The sequence below is a fragment of the Fragaria vesca genome, linkage group LG1 (genome assembly GCF_000184155.1).
Source record: "Fragaria vesca subsp. vesca linkage group LG1, FraVesHawaii_1.0, whole genome shotgun sequence".
Lineage (NCBI taxonomy): Eukaryota > Viridiplantae > Streptophyta > Magnoliopsida > Rosales > Rosaceae > Fragaria > Fragaria vesca.
Window position 1 is genome coordinate 7,695,161 of NC_020491.1, and position 16,208 is coordinate 7,711,368.

Genomic DNA, 16,208 nt, shown 5'->3' on the forward strand with positions numbered 1-16,208 from the left:
TACCTACTACCTACTCTCTCTCTCTCTCTCTCTCTCTCTCTCTCTCTCTCTCTCTCTCTCTCTCTCTCTCTCTCTCTCTCTCTCTCTCTCTCTCTCTCTCTCTCTCTCTCCATTCTTCACCTCTGATCCCATCCCAACGATGACGACACCTCTACTTCGATGCCGATGGATCGACGACCACAACACTTGGACCTCGACACCGACAACTCGACCTCGATGCTGTCGGCTCAACGACGCCTCGACCTCGACGCCGCCGGATCGACGACATCAAGGTTTCCTCTGCCACATCGACGAATACCCCTAGTCCTCACCCTCGACTGCCTGACGATCGAGAAGTACCAGATCGAAGGCGGCCTGAAGATCCAGATCTCCGTTTGACGGCTCCGATCATATCTTGGCTGTGGTCGACGTCCTCCTAGCCGCTGATAAGTGCGTGAACAACCACCTTATCACTCGCTTCCTTAAATCCGGCAAGTACGCCGAGCGCGTCCGCGTCCGCGTCGGCGCCCCCGTCTACCTCACCGCCGTTCTCAAGTATCTCGCCTTCGAGGTAAATCACTCAATCCTCACCGTCAATTCAAATTTTCCGAAAACCTCAATCTGATTTTGATTTTTTTCTGTCTTCGTGATTTTAGGTTTTGAAATTGGCCGGAAACGCAGCTAGGGACAACAAGAAGACTTGGATTGTGCCACGTCACATCCAATTGAGATTTGTAACTATGTATCAGCATCATTGTAGTATAGTAGTACATTTTCAACACAATAATAGTATATTTTTGATACGGTGATAGTATATTTTTTGCATTGTGATATTACATATCAACCTGTTTAGTAGATTTTGTATTAGTTAGTAGTAGCTTTTGTTGCTGACGGTAGTAGCTTTTCTTTTTGGTGATAGTAGTTTTTCATTCTAGCGACAATAGCTTTCTTTCGGGTGATAGTAGCTTTTCCTTCAAGCGGTAGTAGCTTTTCTCCCTGACGCTAGTAGCTTTTCTTTAGAGTGGTAGTAGCTTTTTTGTCTAACCGTAGTATCTTTTGTTGCTAGTGAAGTAACTTCTGTTGCTAGTGGTAGTAGATTTGGTTGGTGGCAGTAGTACTTTTTGTTGCTGACGGTAGTATCTTTTGTGTTAGTGGTAGTAGCTTTTTTTGTGACGGTAGTAGTTGTTGTTGCTAGCGGTAGTATCTTTCGTTGTCATTGATAGTAGCTTTCTTTGTTGATGACAATAGTTTTTTTTGCTGTGGGTAGTATCTTTTGTTGTTAGTGGTAATAGCTTTCTTTGCTGACGGTAGTAGTTTTTGTTGCTGGCGGTAGTATTTTTTATTGTCTGTCATAGTATCTTTTATGGTCGTCAGAATCCTCACTGATGGTCGGCCGGAAAATTCTCCGGAGCTAGGCCGAAAAGTTCGCCGGAGGTCGGCCATAGACTTTTTGTGGTTGTTGACTTTTTACATTAGTGGTATTTTTGTAAATATAAAAGAGAATCTAATTTTTGGTTGGATGGCAGTCTGTAATTTTGTTGAACTTCAATACCTAATATAAGACTCTATTTAGGCTTGAGTGGACTTATGTGAGTAAAAATATTGGGGTGGACTTATATGGGATAAAATGTTTTAAAGTGGACTTTTATGTAATTGGCCCTTAATTTTTTTAATTATATGGTTGTTAGAGTTATAGGATTGATGGGCAGAATTGATAATTTATATTTCGGTGAATTTTCAGAACCCCTATCTTTTTTTTATTGTGGTAGAGATGACGTAGATAAGGATATCTCCATGGTGTTGGGTCTACCCGGCCTTTTCCCGCGTTGTTATCCGAAACAAAGATTCTTTACAAGCCCAACTACAAAATTCAACACACACACGTCATGCCAATAAATGACCAAAACGAAACCGATCGCAACAGCTAAGACAAACCCGGATAAAACTTCCGGACTCGGAGATCCGAATCGTGGCGGGTCGGAAACACCTTCGAATCTTCTACTCCCTAAAACCCCACGCCTCCACTATTTCTTCCTCCCTCCGCCTTTGTTGACCATATTGACCTCCACATCCCCTCAGCCCTCTCCATCTTCTGGGGGTTACAACGCCTTCAAATCCCTCTCACAGATGAAGAACCACCACCACGCCGCCACCTGGAAGCTCCTCCTGCTCCTCCTCCTCCTCATCCTCGGCTCCGCTTCCCCAAACGCCGCCGTTTCGGCCCCCGCGCTTCGCCGATCGCAGCCGAACCACATCGTCGGCATCTCCCGCTCTCCCGGCCGATCGCTCCTCTCCCATCCGCCGCCGCCGTCAGTGTTCTCAACTCCCTGAGTTTCACCGATTTGTTAACTCTAATTCCATCTGTAACTGAATTTTCATATTTCGGTTCCATTTTGATTTTGACAGTCAGCAGCGGAGCACTCACTTCGAGGCGGTGCCGGAGGGGAAGTTACGGCTGGTGGACAGTAACTCCGGCGCAGTAATTTATAGCGTGGATTTAGGGGCGCCGCTGTACAGTTCATATCAGGCTCCTGGAGTCAAAGATGATAATATGTTCTTCCACGCAGATGTTGATGAAGATGGACATCTCTATAAGATCACAGATGGCGACAAACAGGTATGTCATACAATGCCGCTGTGGTTTTCCTCGATTTATTTCGTTTTCGTATGGAAATTCATGTTGTGAAATCGATTCATATTTGTGCTATTCATGTTATTGATTAGTTAGGATCAATGTTATGATGGAACTAGAACATTCACATTTTTGGTATTGGATGCATATATGCTGGTGTAGCTGCAATGAAGTAATTTGTTACTTGCACATACTCGGGGATGGTACATTAATTGTTGACTTCCTTGCAGAACCTTCGTATGACTGTAGCTGATTTCGTCCAAATGACGCCTTATACATTAGATGATAGAAGTGTTACAGTTGGATCAAAGAAGACCATTACTTATGAGATTAATCCCTTCACTGGAAAGAAAATTCGCAGATACACTTCAAAGCATGGAGAGAAGCAGGGTGTTACGTACGCTGGTATTATCAAAGCCATTAAGCAATTGTTCAAGTCTGCTCCAACGAGTCCAAAAGATGCTAAACCACGATTAGATGTCTTGGTGACGGAGTATACCCTGACGGCATACTTTCCAAATTCAAATGAACTCGCATGGAGTTTGAAATATCTTGAAATTGGAGTTCTTTTATTTTGTTCAGATATTGCAAATCCGGTTACTGGGGGCCTTGGTTCTGAAACAGGCAGTGATATTGTCTTACCGTTACCATGTCAATCAAAAATAAGAGTCAGCCATCAAAATCGTATATCAATTGAACCATCTAGACATGACAGAATATTAGTGGAACAAAAGACAGATAAGATCCCCTCAGATCCTGCTTCAAATAAGATGCATGGCATGTTAGTCATGCTTTTTGATTGGTCACGAACTTGGAGTCTCACGTTCTCCTTTGTCATCCTCCTGGGCTTTGTTATATGCTGCTATGCTTATGTAGTTAAAAGGCAACGGCTCACTGATCCAAATACTGCTCCTTCCAAGAGAAAGAAGAATCGGAAATCAGGAAAGAATATTAGTGTCATTGGTGAAAAGAAGGAGAATCATGTATCATCTCAGGATGAGGAAGCTTTAGCACACTCTTATGGTGATAACAAAACATTGCCACTTGATGAATTATTATATGGTGCTTTGGTCGGTCACAGGATTGGTAAACTGCTTATATCAAATACAGAGATTGCCAAGGGAAGCAATGGTACCATTGTCCTGGAGGGAGTTTATGAAGGTCGACCTGTTGCAGTGAAACGCCTTGTTCTAGCTCATCATGATATGGCTTTTAAAGAAATTCAGAATCTTATTGCATCTGACCGACATCCAAACATAGTACGCTGGTACGGAGTAGAGTATGATCGAGATTTTGTTTATCTCTCTCTGGAGCGCTGTATTTGCAACTTGGATGATTTGATACAACTTTACTCAAATTCCTCTCCAAATCCAGTAGCTGGTGAAGACTATGCTTTGATTCAAAATAAGGTCCGCTTGTCCTCAGTAAAGAATATTATGCCAGACGCCGATTTATGGAAAGCAAACGGTCTTTTGTCCCCTCTATTATTGAAATTGATGAGGTTGGTTAACATTTACTTCTGATTCCTTGTATATAAATTTCACCTAGCATCTTCTTGACATTCTTTTTGCATCTGTGACTTAGGGATGTGGTTTCCGGGCTTGTGCATTTACATGAATTGGGGATAATCCATCGGGACTTAAAGCCTCAAAATGTTTTGTTGATCAAGGAAAGTTCATTATGTGCAAAGCTTTCTGATATGGGAATTAGCAAGAGACTTATTGGGGATATGTCTTCTTTGGGTCATTATGCTACTGGCAAGTACTCTTTACTTGTCCTACTCACGAACTTTATAAGTCTAAAACATCCTACCTTTTATATCCAACATTAATGGTTAATGGCATCAACCATAAAATCTTCTCGTTCACAATTCAAATTAGAAATGCTACTTCCGTTAATCATGGATAATATTTATTGACTTGATTGCAGGTAGTGGTAGCTCAGGTTGGCAAGCACCTGAACAGCTTCTTCATGGGCGGCAAACACGTGCAGTGGATTTGTTTAGTTTAGGTTGTGTCCTATTCTTTTGCATCACTGGTGGTAGACATCCATTTGGTGACCGCCTTGAACGTGATATAAATATTGTGAAGAACCAAATGGATTTGTTCTTGGTGGAGTATATTCCGGAAGCTTTGGAGCTTATATCTCGCTTGTTAAACCGTGATCCTGAATTGAGGTAATACTGAGCATTAGTTTCCTCTAATAATCCTGAGTATGTATTATGCAACGAATATGTCTCCTGTAAGACTGTAATTACTGCTTTCATTCAACCTTATGTTGCTTTTCAATTTAGATAGTGTATGACTTATGAGGGGTCAAGTACATGTAGGTATAGTAAATCAGCTACACCATGCCCCGGTTACTTCAAGGATACTTGGTAGCAGGTGGTGTTACCATAGCTTTGGATGTGTTGGAATGTATTGAGCTTGAAAGACTAAATGTTGTCATTGCATGATTTGTCTTTTAGAGCATAGACTCATTGAAGTAAACAGACAATATAGGTTTCTATGTTTGCCTGCAAAATTTATTTCATGGCATTTTTATGGTTAATGTTTTCTTAATCTTTTTCAGGCCAAAGGCTTTGGAGGTGTTGCACCATCCTCTTCTCTGGAGCTCTGAGACGAGACTCTCATTCCTGCGAGACTATAGTGACAGGGTAGAACTGGAAGATAGAGAGGCCAACTCTGATCTTCTGAAAGCCCTAGAAAGTACCGCGCCTCTGGCTTTGGGTGGGAAATGGAATGAAAAGATGGAACCTGCTTTCCTCACTAACATTGGCCATTACAGGCGTTATAAGTTTGACAGCGTGCGAGACTTATTGCGAGTCATGCGGAACAAATCAAATCACTATAGAGAGCTCCCAAAAGAAATCCAGGTATTGGTTTTTGCTTCCAAATTTTATCCAACTAAGAAAATATGTAATAAATTATGTGGGTAATATATGTATGAATCAGAAACAAAAATGTGAGTGCAAGCATCAATATGAACTGCATGTGTCGGTAAACTAGAATGTTAGCTTGTTATTCAAAAATTAAACTAGAATTGTCACCGAGTAGTATTTCAGAAGTACCAGTTATCATAGTCTTATGCATGCCAGCTCTTATGTTTATGTGTCTGTACGAGTGGATACCAACTCTTGATTCATGGTGGCTGTTTCAGGAACTCCTAGGACCAATGCCCGAAGGATATGATGTCTACTTTGCGAGTCGGTTCCCAAAACTTCTGATTGAAGTATACAAAGTTGCCTGCAAACATTGTAGAGAAGAGGAATGGTTTCAGAAGTATTTCAGAAGCACTGCCCATGTGTCCTCGGGTCTCTAGAAATGCTGAAGTTATGCTGAAATAAACACTGCGTTGTGTAGGGGTTGGGCCTAGCTTGTATGTGTAGATGCCTGTAAATATTTATAATAATGTATAAAACTCACTGTCATAATCTTTATACATAGGTGGTTTCATCATCAAGTCACTGTCATGATTCAATTCCCAAAGTTGTGTGATTCACTCTAAAAGAAGTAAAAATAAGAGGTGCGTGGTTCATGTTTGGTTGATTCGTGTTTCGAGTTGGTTTTCCTAGTCCTTATACAATAGGTCCTTGTACAATTAGCAATGCATCAACACCAACAACAAGCAATGCTCCCCCAACAAGTTCCTGATGTAGAAAATGGTATCAAGTATCAACCAACTAAACTGACTAGGCCAACTCAAGATTTAGAAGAGCCTGCATTTTCATCAGTTGAAATTGTGAAGTCATTCAGAGGGGTGCTATCAATATTGTTTATTTTGTGGTTGAATGCATTGACATTCTTCTTCCATTGAGAAAATCAGTTACTGTATCATAAGAGATTAAACGTTATGATTTATGACGAAATAAGATCTTATTTATAACTACATTCATTGCAATTGTGTTTCATTTCATAATGTCATCGTAGTTACGTTCCATTAAAATTCCTATAAATAGTGATTGTTGTTGCTCATATTGTGTACCATTTGAAAAAAGAAGAAGAAGAAGAAGCAGAAGAAGATCGATTACATTGTGTAGCGGTTAGCCATGGAGTCGAGGGTACTTGCTTTCTTCTTAGCACTCTTCTTGGTCTTTTCGACATCAGAATTGATTTGTTTTGGTGTTGCACAAGGAACTGGATATTGTATCGATAGTCACGTGAAATGCGATACCGGATTCTTTTACTTTAAACTATCGAGAGCTAACAAGTATTGTCAAGAACAGTGCACTAAAAGAGGTCACAAGAAGGGCAATTGCGGCAGACCCGTGGATTCGTGGGGGATCGGTGAAAGCTGTCAATGCTCCGACACAGAGTTATGTTAAGACGAATGAAGAAATGCACGGATGTATTTGCATGATTCATGATTAAGAAATCTATAATTACTTTTAAAGGAAATGAGTAGATCGGTGAGTCGGTGTGACAAATTTTTCAGTTATTTTATACCCAAACTAAAATGTGAGAAATAAAAAAGAGGTTTATTTATTTTTATACGTATAGCATGTGTTCTTTTAAATTGGTTTTTCTTGTTTTGGTGGAAGAAGAGATTGATCAAAGAGACAAAACAGAGGAACAAAAACGAGTTCCAATATATTCATCCTAGAGTTAAAACACACACCTGCATAGAACAAAAGCAAGCTAACAGCAGAAACAGCAAAGCCAATGTTCTTTGAGCACACACAGCAATAATACAAAGGGAAGTACCTTGGGAAATTAGCGAAGCCAATGTTCTTTGTTCCACCCTTTCTCTCTGGTTCACTTAACTTCAGTTCATGCCTTGTGCTTGTTCTCCTCTTTTTTGCTCAATCATGCTTCTGCTCAATCGATATATGTATCAATTGAATCCGATTCATGCCTATTCGATTCCATTCGTAGTGATCAGACAAGGAAAAGAGAAGAAATGCGATGGGTTGGTTCATGTTTACTGATGACATCAAGTACCTCTTTGCATCCTTTATGTTCAGTGCTGAGGTTTACGAAATCACATCCTTTCAAGATGGTTCTTGGATACGACGCTTTGGAAGATTCATATGGCCAAGAACTACAGGCGATATCCCCGCTATTAATGCAGCAGGACTGGTGAATATAGATCTGCTAATCTCTAGCCGGCTATGCTCTCTATCAGAGTTGATTAATTCTCAGTTTTCTAGATGACTGTTAAGTAATTTACATCTCAAAATCTTTGTATATGCGCTGTTTCAAGTTCATGTTCGTATAAATAAGTTCATGCCATTTTGCACCAACTTTAGCACAGAGCTTGCCAAAGCATTCCCCTAAAGCAGGCATCAATATAATGACATGAGCTGTGTATACGTATGCTTCTAAGCTAACTCATCCTAGCAAAAGCCCCCATGCCATGAAGTTACAAATGAGATTTTGGGATGGTCCTGATCAGGCATTGTTACCATTTCCAAGACTTCTGCTTGAACCTGAGGGATCTATATGTCTTCTTTTGGAACTGTTCGTCGAGTCATCTTCACCCACACTTCTGTTAGACATCCTCTCCATGCTCCTTCGTTTGGATCGGCTTTCTACTTCTTCCTTCTCGTCAACAAATGTCAGAAAGGTCTGAAGACGCCGAGATGTGGAGCTCCCAGAAGACGACAATCTGTCAGTGTACTTCTTGGTGAATTGGTAACACATCATACTGAAATATATAATGAGCGCAATCACACAAGCTGCTCCACAGAGAGCAAATAGGGCTGAGAAGCTTTTAAGTTCAAGCTTGTCCACTTCTAAGTTTGCTCCTTTTGAAGTACAAGGACTTTTGAGAAGCCATTTGTCATGGATCCTCTGCAGATCCCCATTATCCGACAGCTTCAACAGAGCAGTCGACATGTCCACTGATAGAGGTGAGTCCCTTGCAAAAGCCTGATTTCAAATTAACATGATGTATTAAACTACAAGATATAAGAATCTAATAGTTTTGTATCAGGTCTGTGAAGAAAAACAGATAGTCTTGCATATTGTAACTAACTGTATGTATTCATTATGCAGTCTAGATTAAAAGAGACAACAAAGGACTTACAAATCCCCACCCGGTTCTGGTAAATTCTTGACCTACAATACTGAAATCGCATCTGCTTGAAAGAAACAGCTCCATGTATGCACGCTCATCAATCACTGCGGCAACACCACCTTCTTTATGTGGACCAGCTTTTAAGGCTCTCTCATAATCTTCTGGCATGACGAGTGGCACAAGCCTGGATTCCTCAATGTGGAGTTCGTCAATGAGATAATACTTGGCAAATGAACCCTGTTGGAAACCAATAGGGTCCTTACTTTCAAGCAAAGTTTCAATGCCTTTGATGGAGGAAGAAAGCTTTTGCACTGTAATGATTGAGGTCAGACTTGCAGTATAGCTCGAGTTGATGATGAGGACAACAAATAGCCATATAATTAGTACTAGGCGACCCAAGGTGCTGACTGTATTCTCTCCTGCATACCAGAACCAGAATAAAGTGCTAAGCGTACATTGAAGCTGTTATGAACCAAAAGACTGAAGTTGGTGGAAATTGACTTACTATGGGCAAAGAACCAAGTTGAAAAGCTAAACCTGCAAATGAAAGCACAGAGTTAAATGGTTGTGGGATTCGGACACAAACATGCATTATCAGAGTTGGTAACACAAATTGAAAAGCATTATCTAGAATGATTCGAGCAATGAGCATGGTACCCACCAAAGGAGAGTGACGACTTGTTTTCTAGGAGGACCCCGGAATTCATCATTCAGTCTATGCTCCAAAATCCAAATAACAGTTCCAACAATGAGAAAGAAGGCAGCAGTGACAAGCCACATCATTCTATTGAATGGCCTCAGAAAAGCCCAAGGACTTGAATTCAGTGTCGTCTTAACAGGTGCAACTACTACAAGTCCAGATTCGATATATGGCTGTGTAAAATCTGCCATCCTGGTTCTGTTGGTGATAATTGCAATATCACCTACTACGGCATCGTACTCCTATAACAAGAAACTGAGAATCAGAACAAGCATTCACCTTCAGAAACTTAAAAAAAAAATGTTGGTCTGAATGGAAAACTCACACCCGTTTCGATTGTGTGCACAAGTTCAGTGATCCTTGGATTTCTTTTACCATCACCAATTGAAAAAAACTTGAAGGGAACAGCATAGGGCAACAAGTTTAATGCAGCAGTGAAAACATCAATGCAGTACCCAGTGTACATGTCATTGCTTTGTGTATATGAAATAAATTCACGGAAACTAGCACGGTTAGGGACTGCAATTCTCAAATGCTTGCCATTGTTTGGAAAAACCCAACCACGAGGCTTCTGTGTCGTCTCTCCAGGCCAAAACACAGTGTAAAGGCTTTGGTTTGAACTAGAACGATTTGGTGGGGATGTGTAAAATGTTTCTGGAGGCTCAGCTGATAAACCAGAATGGTTGGACCAATAGCCAATCCTCCTAACCCCAGTGCCAATCACATTTATGATTTCAAAAGCAGGATGAATGAGGTCCCTCCCTGGAGTATACTTAACTGCACCAGTTGTGCCATTCATATCAACTCCAAATATGTTGCGAAGTAACAAGCTCCCTCCATCAAATATACTCAGAGAATCAAGATTTAGTTCCCCTTTGCGCATCTGAGTCAACCTTGAATCATTTGAGAATGAAATGTTTCCCCCTTGATCAAAGAAGGCATCTAGTGCACGAGCAAGCAACCATACAGTGTCATAAGCATAGAGACAATAAGCATTCAACCCCATCTGGTTACCACTAGTCAAGTTGCTCCACCTAGAAACAAATTTTCTTTTCGGTTCTGTATCTGGCGTGTACATGCGCAATGTTAGAACTCCTTGCATATTATCCATAGTACTCATAGGGAGGGGAATGGTGGTATCTGTATAAGTAGATAGCCAATGAGTAGCTATCCAAACAAACCCTGTTCCCATCATGCCAAGATACTTAGCCACACTAAACACATCAGTGCCCCAACCTGGATAAACATGAAGAACAATAATCCTAGACTCAGTTAAAGACACTTTAACCAGTAAATCAGTAATGTTATCCCGAGTAGGATCTAGAACCAGAGGTGCTTTGTATGAGATCTTAGAACGTTTCTCAGCAAGAAAATCCCCTAATGCTGCAATCCCATTTCTCCCATAATCATCATCAACATAGATTGCAATTACCTCCTTCCATCCATAGTAATCAATCATATCGGCTATTGCAGCCATCTGAAACAAATCGTTCTGAGTAGTCCTAACAAAATATGGGAACTGAAGTGAAGACAGGGTGGGATCTGTTACTGTAAATGACAGTAGAGGAGTTTGGAGCTCATTTGCAATGTGAGATATTACATGAGCCGTTACAGCATTATGGGGTCCAATTATGGCCACTGTGTCCTTCTCCATGAATCGCAAAGCTGCAATGAAACATATCAAAAAAGAACCAAACTTTATCAATCTATCTGTGATTCCATATGATACGACAAAGAAAAAAGTTCCAAAACAAAGTCATATCAATAAAGATTTAAGAACCAAACTTCACTAATCTATACAACAAAGAAAAAGGTTTGAATATAAAGTCATACATACCCTCAATTATGCCCAGAAATCCACTGAAATTTGAATTCTGCATTCCAACTACCATCTTGGTTCCATTTAGAATTGAAGGATCAGAATTCACATCTGCAACAGCAGCTTCTAATGCCAGCTTGGCAACTTTGCCAACAATGGAATTGTAAGCAAGCATAGCCCCAACATTTACAATTTCTGGTCTTCTAGAGGTGTTGGTAGCTCCATGTGAGGCACACCCATTAAAGAGAACCATCAACAGCAGGAGCCAAGTTATATTCATGGTGAATTGTTCACCCATGAACCCTTAACTTTCACCAACCCAGCTTCCCAGACAGTGATTGAGTGAACTGAGATTTAAATCCAAGCACTGCCATAGTTACAAAACAACACAAAATAAGCAAGCAGCTTCAAAATTCCATCCAGATGAAAAGAAAAAAAAAAAAAAAAACTAAAGAGCTGAAAGGAAATTTATCCAACATAAACTACACAAGTAGAGAAAAAAAATGGTTCACAAGAAATGAAATAAAACACAGAGAAAGCACAAAAGTATTTGGTGTGTTAAACTCAGAGGAGACATGAAGTAGACAAAAGTCACAAAACATAATCAATATTATAAGGAAAAAGCAGTCAGTGAGGAAAGAGATTTCTTTTGTGGAAAATGAAGAGGTTGAACAGTAAAAGAGAATCACTGGAAAAGTACAACTCTAAAAACTTGAGAAGCTTGATACCAGATGAAAATACAACTCATTGAACAGGAAAAGTAGTTGTGAGAAGCTTGATACCAGATGAAAATACAACTCTAAGAGCAGACTGGGACTTGAACCCAAAACCCAGTTGGAGAAAAACTCATTCCCTACAAACTAAGGCCGCCTAAAATCAGAAACTGGCAAACTGTATCTCTGAAAGAGGATGAAACTAATGGAAAAAGCAAAAAGTTTTAAGGAATTCAAAAAGTCAAAAGGCTAGATAATTTTAGAAGCATCCATTAAAGAGTTCATGGTTATAGGCTAAAGCATTGAATTGTTATACTTTCATTTACCCACCTGAACAATAATACAAGAAAGTTTAGGAATTGGTCAAGTACGATGAAAGATTAAAGGTTCTTAATAATACAATAGTTGCCATGCATATAATGTGTGCGGGGAAATTAATATGATAAATACCCAGAAAGAGACACTCTTGGCTCTGAGAAAATCTGATTATAGAATTTGGAGCTTTGTGATGAGATGAAGCTGAGCACCCAAGTTGAGAGGTCTAGACTTCTCTCATCACCAAATGGATGAAATGATTGTTACAGTCGCATTTTACTCGTTTCTTTTTGAATACTCATTCTTCTGTCCGAAACTTTTAAAATTCTTTGCTTTTACTTTCTGGTTTTTAATTACATCTAAAATTCTTCTTCTTTTAGGGAAAAATAATTATATTTCAGTTTAAATTCTTAAACTTTAAAGTTAAAATCAGTTTAGTCCCTGACTTTTTTATAATCACGTTAGTCCTTGTACTCTTAAATATCATCAACTAAGTTCAAAATTTTATTATAGCTTCAAAAATTTCGTCATGAGAATCCACGTTTGAGTTTTTCAAACTAAAAGAATGGCGAATGGACATTCTAATGATGAAAATACGTCATTTTTCAAGGACTAAACTCAACCAATGATGTCATTTTTTGGATTAAAATTTAAATTTTAGACTTAAATGATGTTGTTTGAGAGTACAAAGACCAACGTGATTTAAAAAAAAAAAATCAAGTACCAAACTGATTTTAGCCCTAAAGTTTGAGAGGATAAACTGAATTTAGCTCAAAAATATATATATATATATATATATATTTACCAATACTTACTAGCACCATAAACTCAACCTTGGTTTGAGTTGTCACATGAATAAATACAAGCTCCTCACGAGCGCTATGAGCCGAACATGCTAAAACTTGAACTTCATGTTTCATTTACGAATTAAGCTCGAACAAGATAAACTTATACACAATAGTGGATTTACAAGCCTAAGTAAGTATACATGATTATATTCTGTTCCAAACTTCCAAATACCGACATGGGTGTCGATCAAAGGGACAAGAAGGGAGCAGTGGTCCTGTCAAATAGGGCAGTTGCCAGCTTTGATGAGTAACCTCCAAGTGAAATTGAGCCAAATATATTGGAGTTGGTCACTTACTCGTGCCAAATGGGGCAATTGTGCTGTCTATTCTGGTTCCATTTTGTTCACCTCAACTATCGAGTGGTGTACGGACGCACTAGAACCACTCTGGAATTGCATCACATATTCACATTGGTGATTGGTGTGCGTGTGGTCATTGCACCAAGGCTTATCTGGTCCATGGGGCACGTTTTGTGTTGGCCAATTTAAGCCATTTGTTTCATAGTAGGACACAACGTACTTAGTAAGATTTTAGCAACTATAACCATGAATGAGTACATCTATACACAGATATGGGTGGATTCTTTGCTATGAATTTAGTTCAGAGTGAAATAAATTGCATGCCAATGTTCTTGACTATAACCATGTGCCGGTTGTGTCATTTTCAGGTACCATTTTTTCTACGATTGTTCATTTATGTTGCACTAAGATATTTGGATGTGAGGTTTGATATTATTGATGACATCATATGTGAGATCTCTTAATCGAAACACAAAACTAATTTGTTGACACCGATAGAACCTCTCGCAAGTGTTTATAGCACTTTGAAACTTTCTTAGGCGACTTCCTTGACAATGCAACTACATTGTTGGAAATGATTGTGCTTATAAAAAGCATGTAATGTCATCGTCTAAGGATTTGATGGTGGTAGAAGCAATAGTATGCATTTTTTTTTTCTCCCAAGTCCTTAGAGTTAGCTTTACGTGATAAAGGCAACATTGGGAGAGCTCTCCTTTAATATAACAAAAAAAAAAGTTATTTTTCTTATTGGGCTTTATTTGAATTGGTTGTTTCATGATCCAATAATCCAGTCTTCTCAAAACCAAAAGAATCCAGTAATCCAGTCTAGTCCTAATGGTCCATGTCCACAGCCCAACTTTCATAATTCATTTATTGTTGGAAGTTAGAAATATAGGAGAGTAATATAGAGATTACTTCATACATGGTATGAAAATTCTTATATGCACGACGCGTATTTACACGACACAATTTTAACCATTTATAACAATTCATATGTTTAACCACTATACTTCTATATTATTTTCTATAATCCTAACTATTCATGTATGTATGTGAAGATACACGCCGTGTATTTAAGATGTTCTCTACATGATAATATAATACATTTAACCCTAATTACAATAGATTAAGATTTCATGTAGATATCAACATCAACTAGTTTAGTATTTAACATTTGATTACATCTGCACAAAGGGCACCTGTATATGTATTATTCTGTGATGATCACCTAAGTCTTTGATAAAAGTTGATTGAAATTTAGGGGATACATGTTTAGGCTTTACTGCTAAGCAGTGTACAAGAGCACCTCGTCTAGTTAGACTTCCCGCTCCAAACCATCACTACTGCTGCATTCTTGATCATGCACTATCTTACTTGAGGCTTTATTCTCTGTCCTTCTTCTCTTGGACCTGCTTTTCACTTCTCGTTCCCTCTTATTTACAAATGAAACAAACGACTTGAGTCGTCGTGTAGATTGCGAGCTCTCAATGTCGGAATCTACATGCCGGTAGTACTGTCGAACCATGCGAAGAACATGAAGAATAAGAGCAAGAAAGCAAGCAATGCCGCTTAGTAGAAAGAGGCCCCAGAAGCTCTTCAGCTGAAGGCGGTCTACTGCCTGCTTTGCTCCTTCTGCACTGCAAGCACTTTTCATTAGCCATTTGTCATGAATCTTTTGAAGGTTTCCGTTCTCCGATAGCTTCAATATTGCGGTCGACATGTCGATTGCCAATGGCGAGTCCCTTGGAAAGGCCTATGAAAGCCAAAAACGTGCATTCAATCAAGCATTTTTACAAAAATACGGAAAGGCCTATTTGATAAGCAAGGATATTAACAAAGCAAATGAAAGATTATATGAAACATATACTTACAAATCCCCAACCAATTTTGGTGAACTCTTGACCAACAATACTGTATCCACATCGACTAGAGAGGAAGAGCTCCATGTAAGCACGCTCATCAATCACTGCAGCAACACCACCTGCACTAGGACCATTCTTCAAGGCCTTCTCATAGTCTTCCGGCGAGTTAAGGGGAAAGAGTCTGCTGTGATGTATGTTCAGCTCGTCGGTTAAGTAAGCTTCAGCAAAGGAACCCCTTAGAAAACCAATGGGATCACTGCTTGTTGCTAAACTTTCAATCCCTTTCACAGGTGAAGAAAGTTGCTCCACTGTGAGGATCGACGTCAAGCTTGCAATGTAGCTGGAGTTGAGTATTAGTACTACAAATAGCCATATGATCAGCACAAAGCGACCAAGTGTGCTGCCAGTTTTCTCTTCTGCATAAACACCATGAAAAAGGGAAGTTAGTCCAAACCGTTATGCTGATCATCATCAGTTATGTGACAATTTGATCGATCGACCATCTCACATCAACATAACATGTCAAGTATCGCACAGTAAAACATTATTCGAATAAAGTACAGTATGGCACTTTACTAAAGTACAAGACATTCAACTTACTCTGGGAGAAGAACAAAGTCGAAAAGCTAAACCTGCAAAATCCCAGAAGAAAAACAAGAATTAGATAGATATTTCAAGCTCACAGCAACATCCTAGATTTGCATTTGACATTTTGTATTTGGGTAATATGGACATGACAACTTACCAAACAATTGTGACAAATTGCCTTCTTGGAGGCCCCCTGAAATCCTCATTAGTCCTGCGCTCCAAAATCCAAACAACTGCTCCCACAACTAGGAAGAACACACCAGTAACACCCCACATCATTGGACTAAAAGGTCTCAGAAAAGCCCAAGCACTAGAATTCATCTTCCTTATTGGAGCAACCACAACTAGCCCTGACTCAATATAAGGTTGTGTAAAATCCACCATCTTTGTTCTGTTTGTAGTGATTGTAATATCTCCTACTATACCATCAAATTC

General features: G+C 39.4%; 3 protein-coding genes across 3 annotated transcripts in view; 1 reads left to right on the plus strand and 2 right to left on the minus strand.

Moving 5' to 3' along the window:
• The first annotated feature begins 2,054 nt into the window (after positions 1-2,054).
• LOC101295745 lies at positions 2,055-6,278 on the plus strand. Its single transcript, XM_004287667.1, has 7 exons — positions 2,055-2,285; positions 2,386-2,596; positions 2,842-4,112; positions 4,196-4,368; positions 4,541-4,787; positions 5,183-5,486; positions 5,771-6,278. The coding sequence occupies exons 1-7, from the start codon at positions 2,107-2,109 to the stop codon at positions 5,930-5,932; spliced, it is 2,547 nt and encodes an 848-aa protein (XP_004287715.1). The 5' UTR covers positions 2,055-2,106; the 3' UTR covers positions 5,933-6,278.
• A 1,723-nt stretch (positions 6,279-8,001) lies between these two features.
• Positions 8,002-12,252, minus strand: LOC101296031 (glutamate receptor 3.3-like). The gene is made up of 7 exons (XM_004287668.1): positions 12,192-12,252; positions 11,167-11,515; positions 9,655-10,994; positions 9,291-9,571; positions 9,135-9,166; positions 8,639-9,048; positions 8,002-8,481 (listed from the first exon to the last, which is right to left on the minus strand). Exons 2-7 carry the CDS (start codon positions 11,444-11,446, stop codon positions 8,002-8,004), a joined length of 2,823 nt encoding a protein of 940 aa, XP_004287716.1. The 5' UTR covers positions 11,447-11,515; positions 12,192-12,252.
• A 2,386-nt stretch (positions 12,253-14,638) lies between these two features.
• The window catches only part of LOC101304228 (glutamate receptor 3.3-like), a 2,896-nt gene continuing 1,326 nt past the window's right edge, over positions 14,639-16,208 (minus strand). Inside the window, exons 3-6 of the mRNA XM_004288983.1 lie at positions 15,931-16,206; positions 15,786-15,817; positions 15,195-15,601; positions 14,639-15,076 (exon numbers count right to left, since the gene is read on the minus strand). Coding sequence (XP_004289031.1) covers positions 14,639-15,076; positions 15,195-15,601; positions 15,786-15,817; positions 15,931-16,206 — 1,153 coding nt within the window. The remainder of the gene's footprint in view (positions 15,077-15,194; positions 15,602-15,785; positions 15,818-15,930; positions 16,207-16,208) is intronic.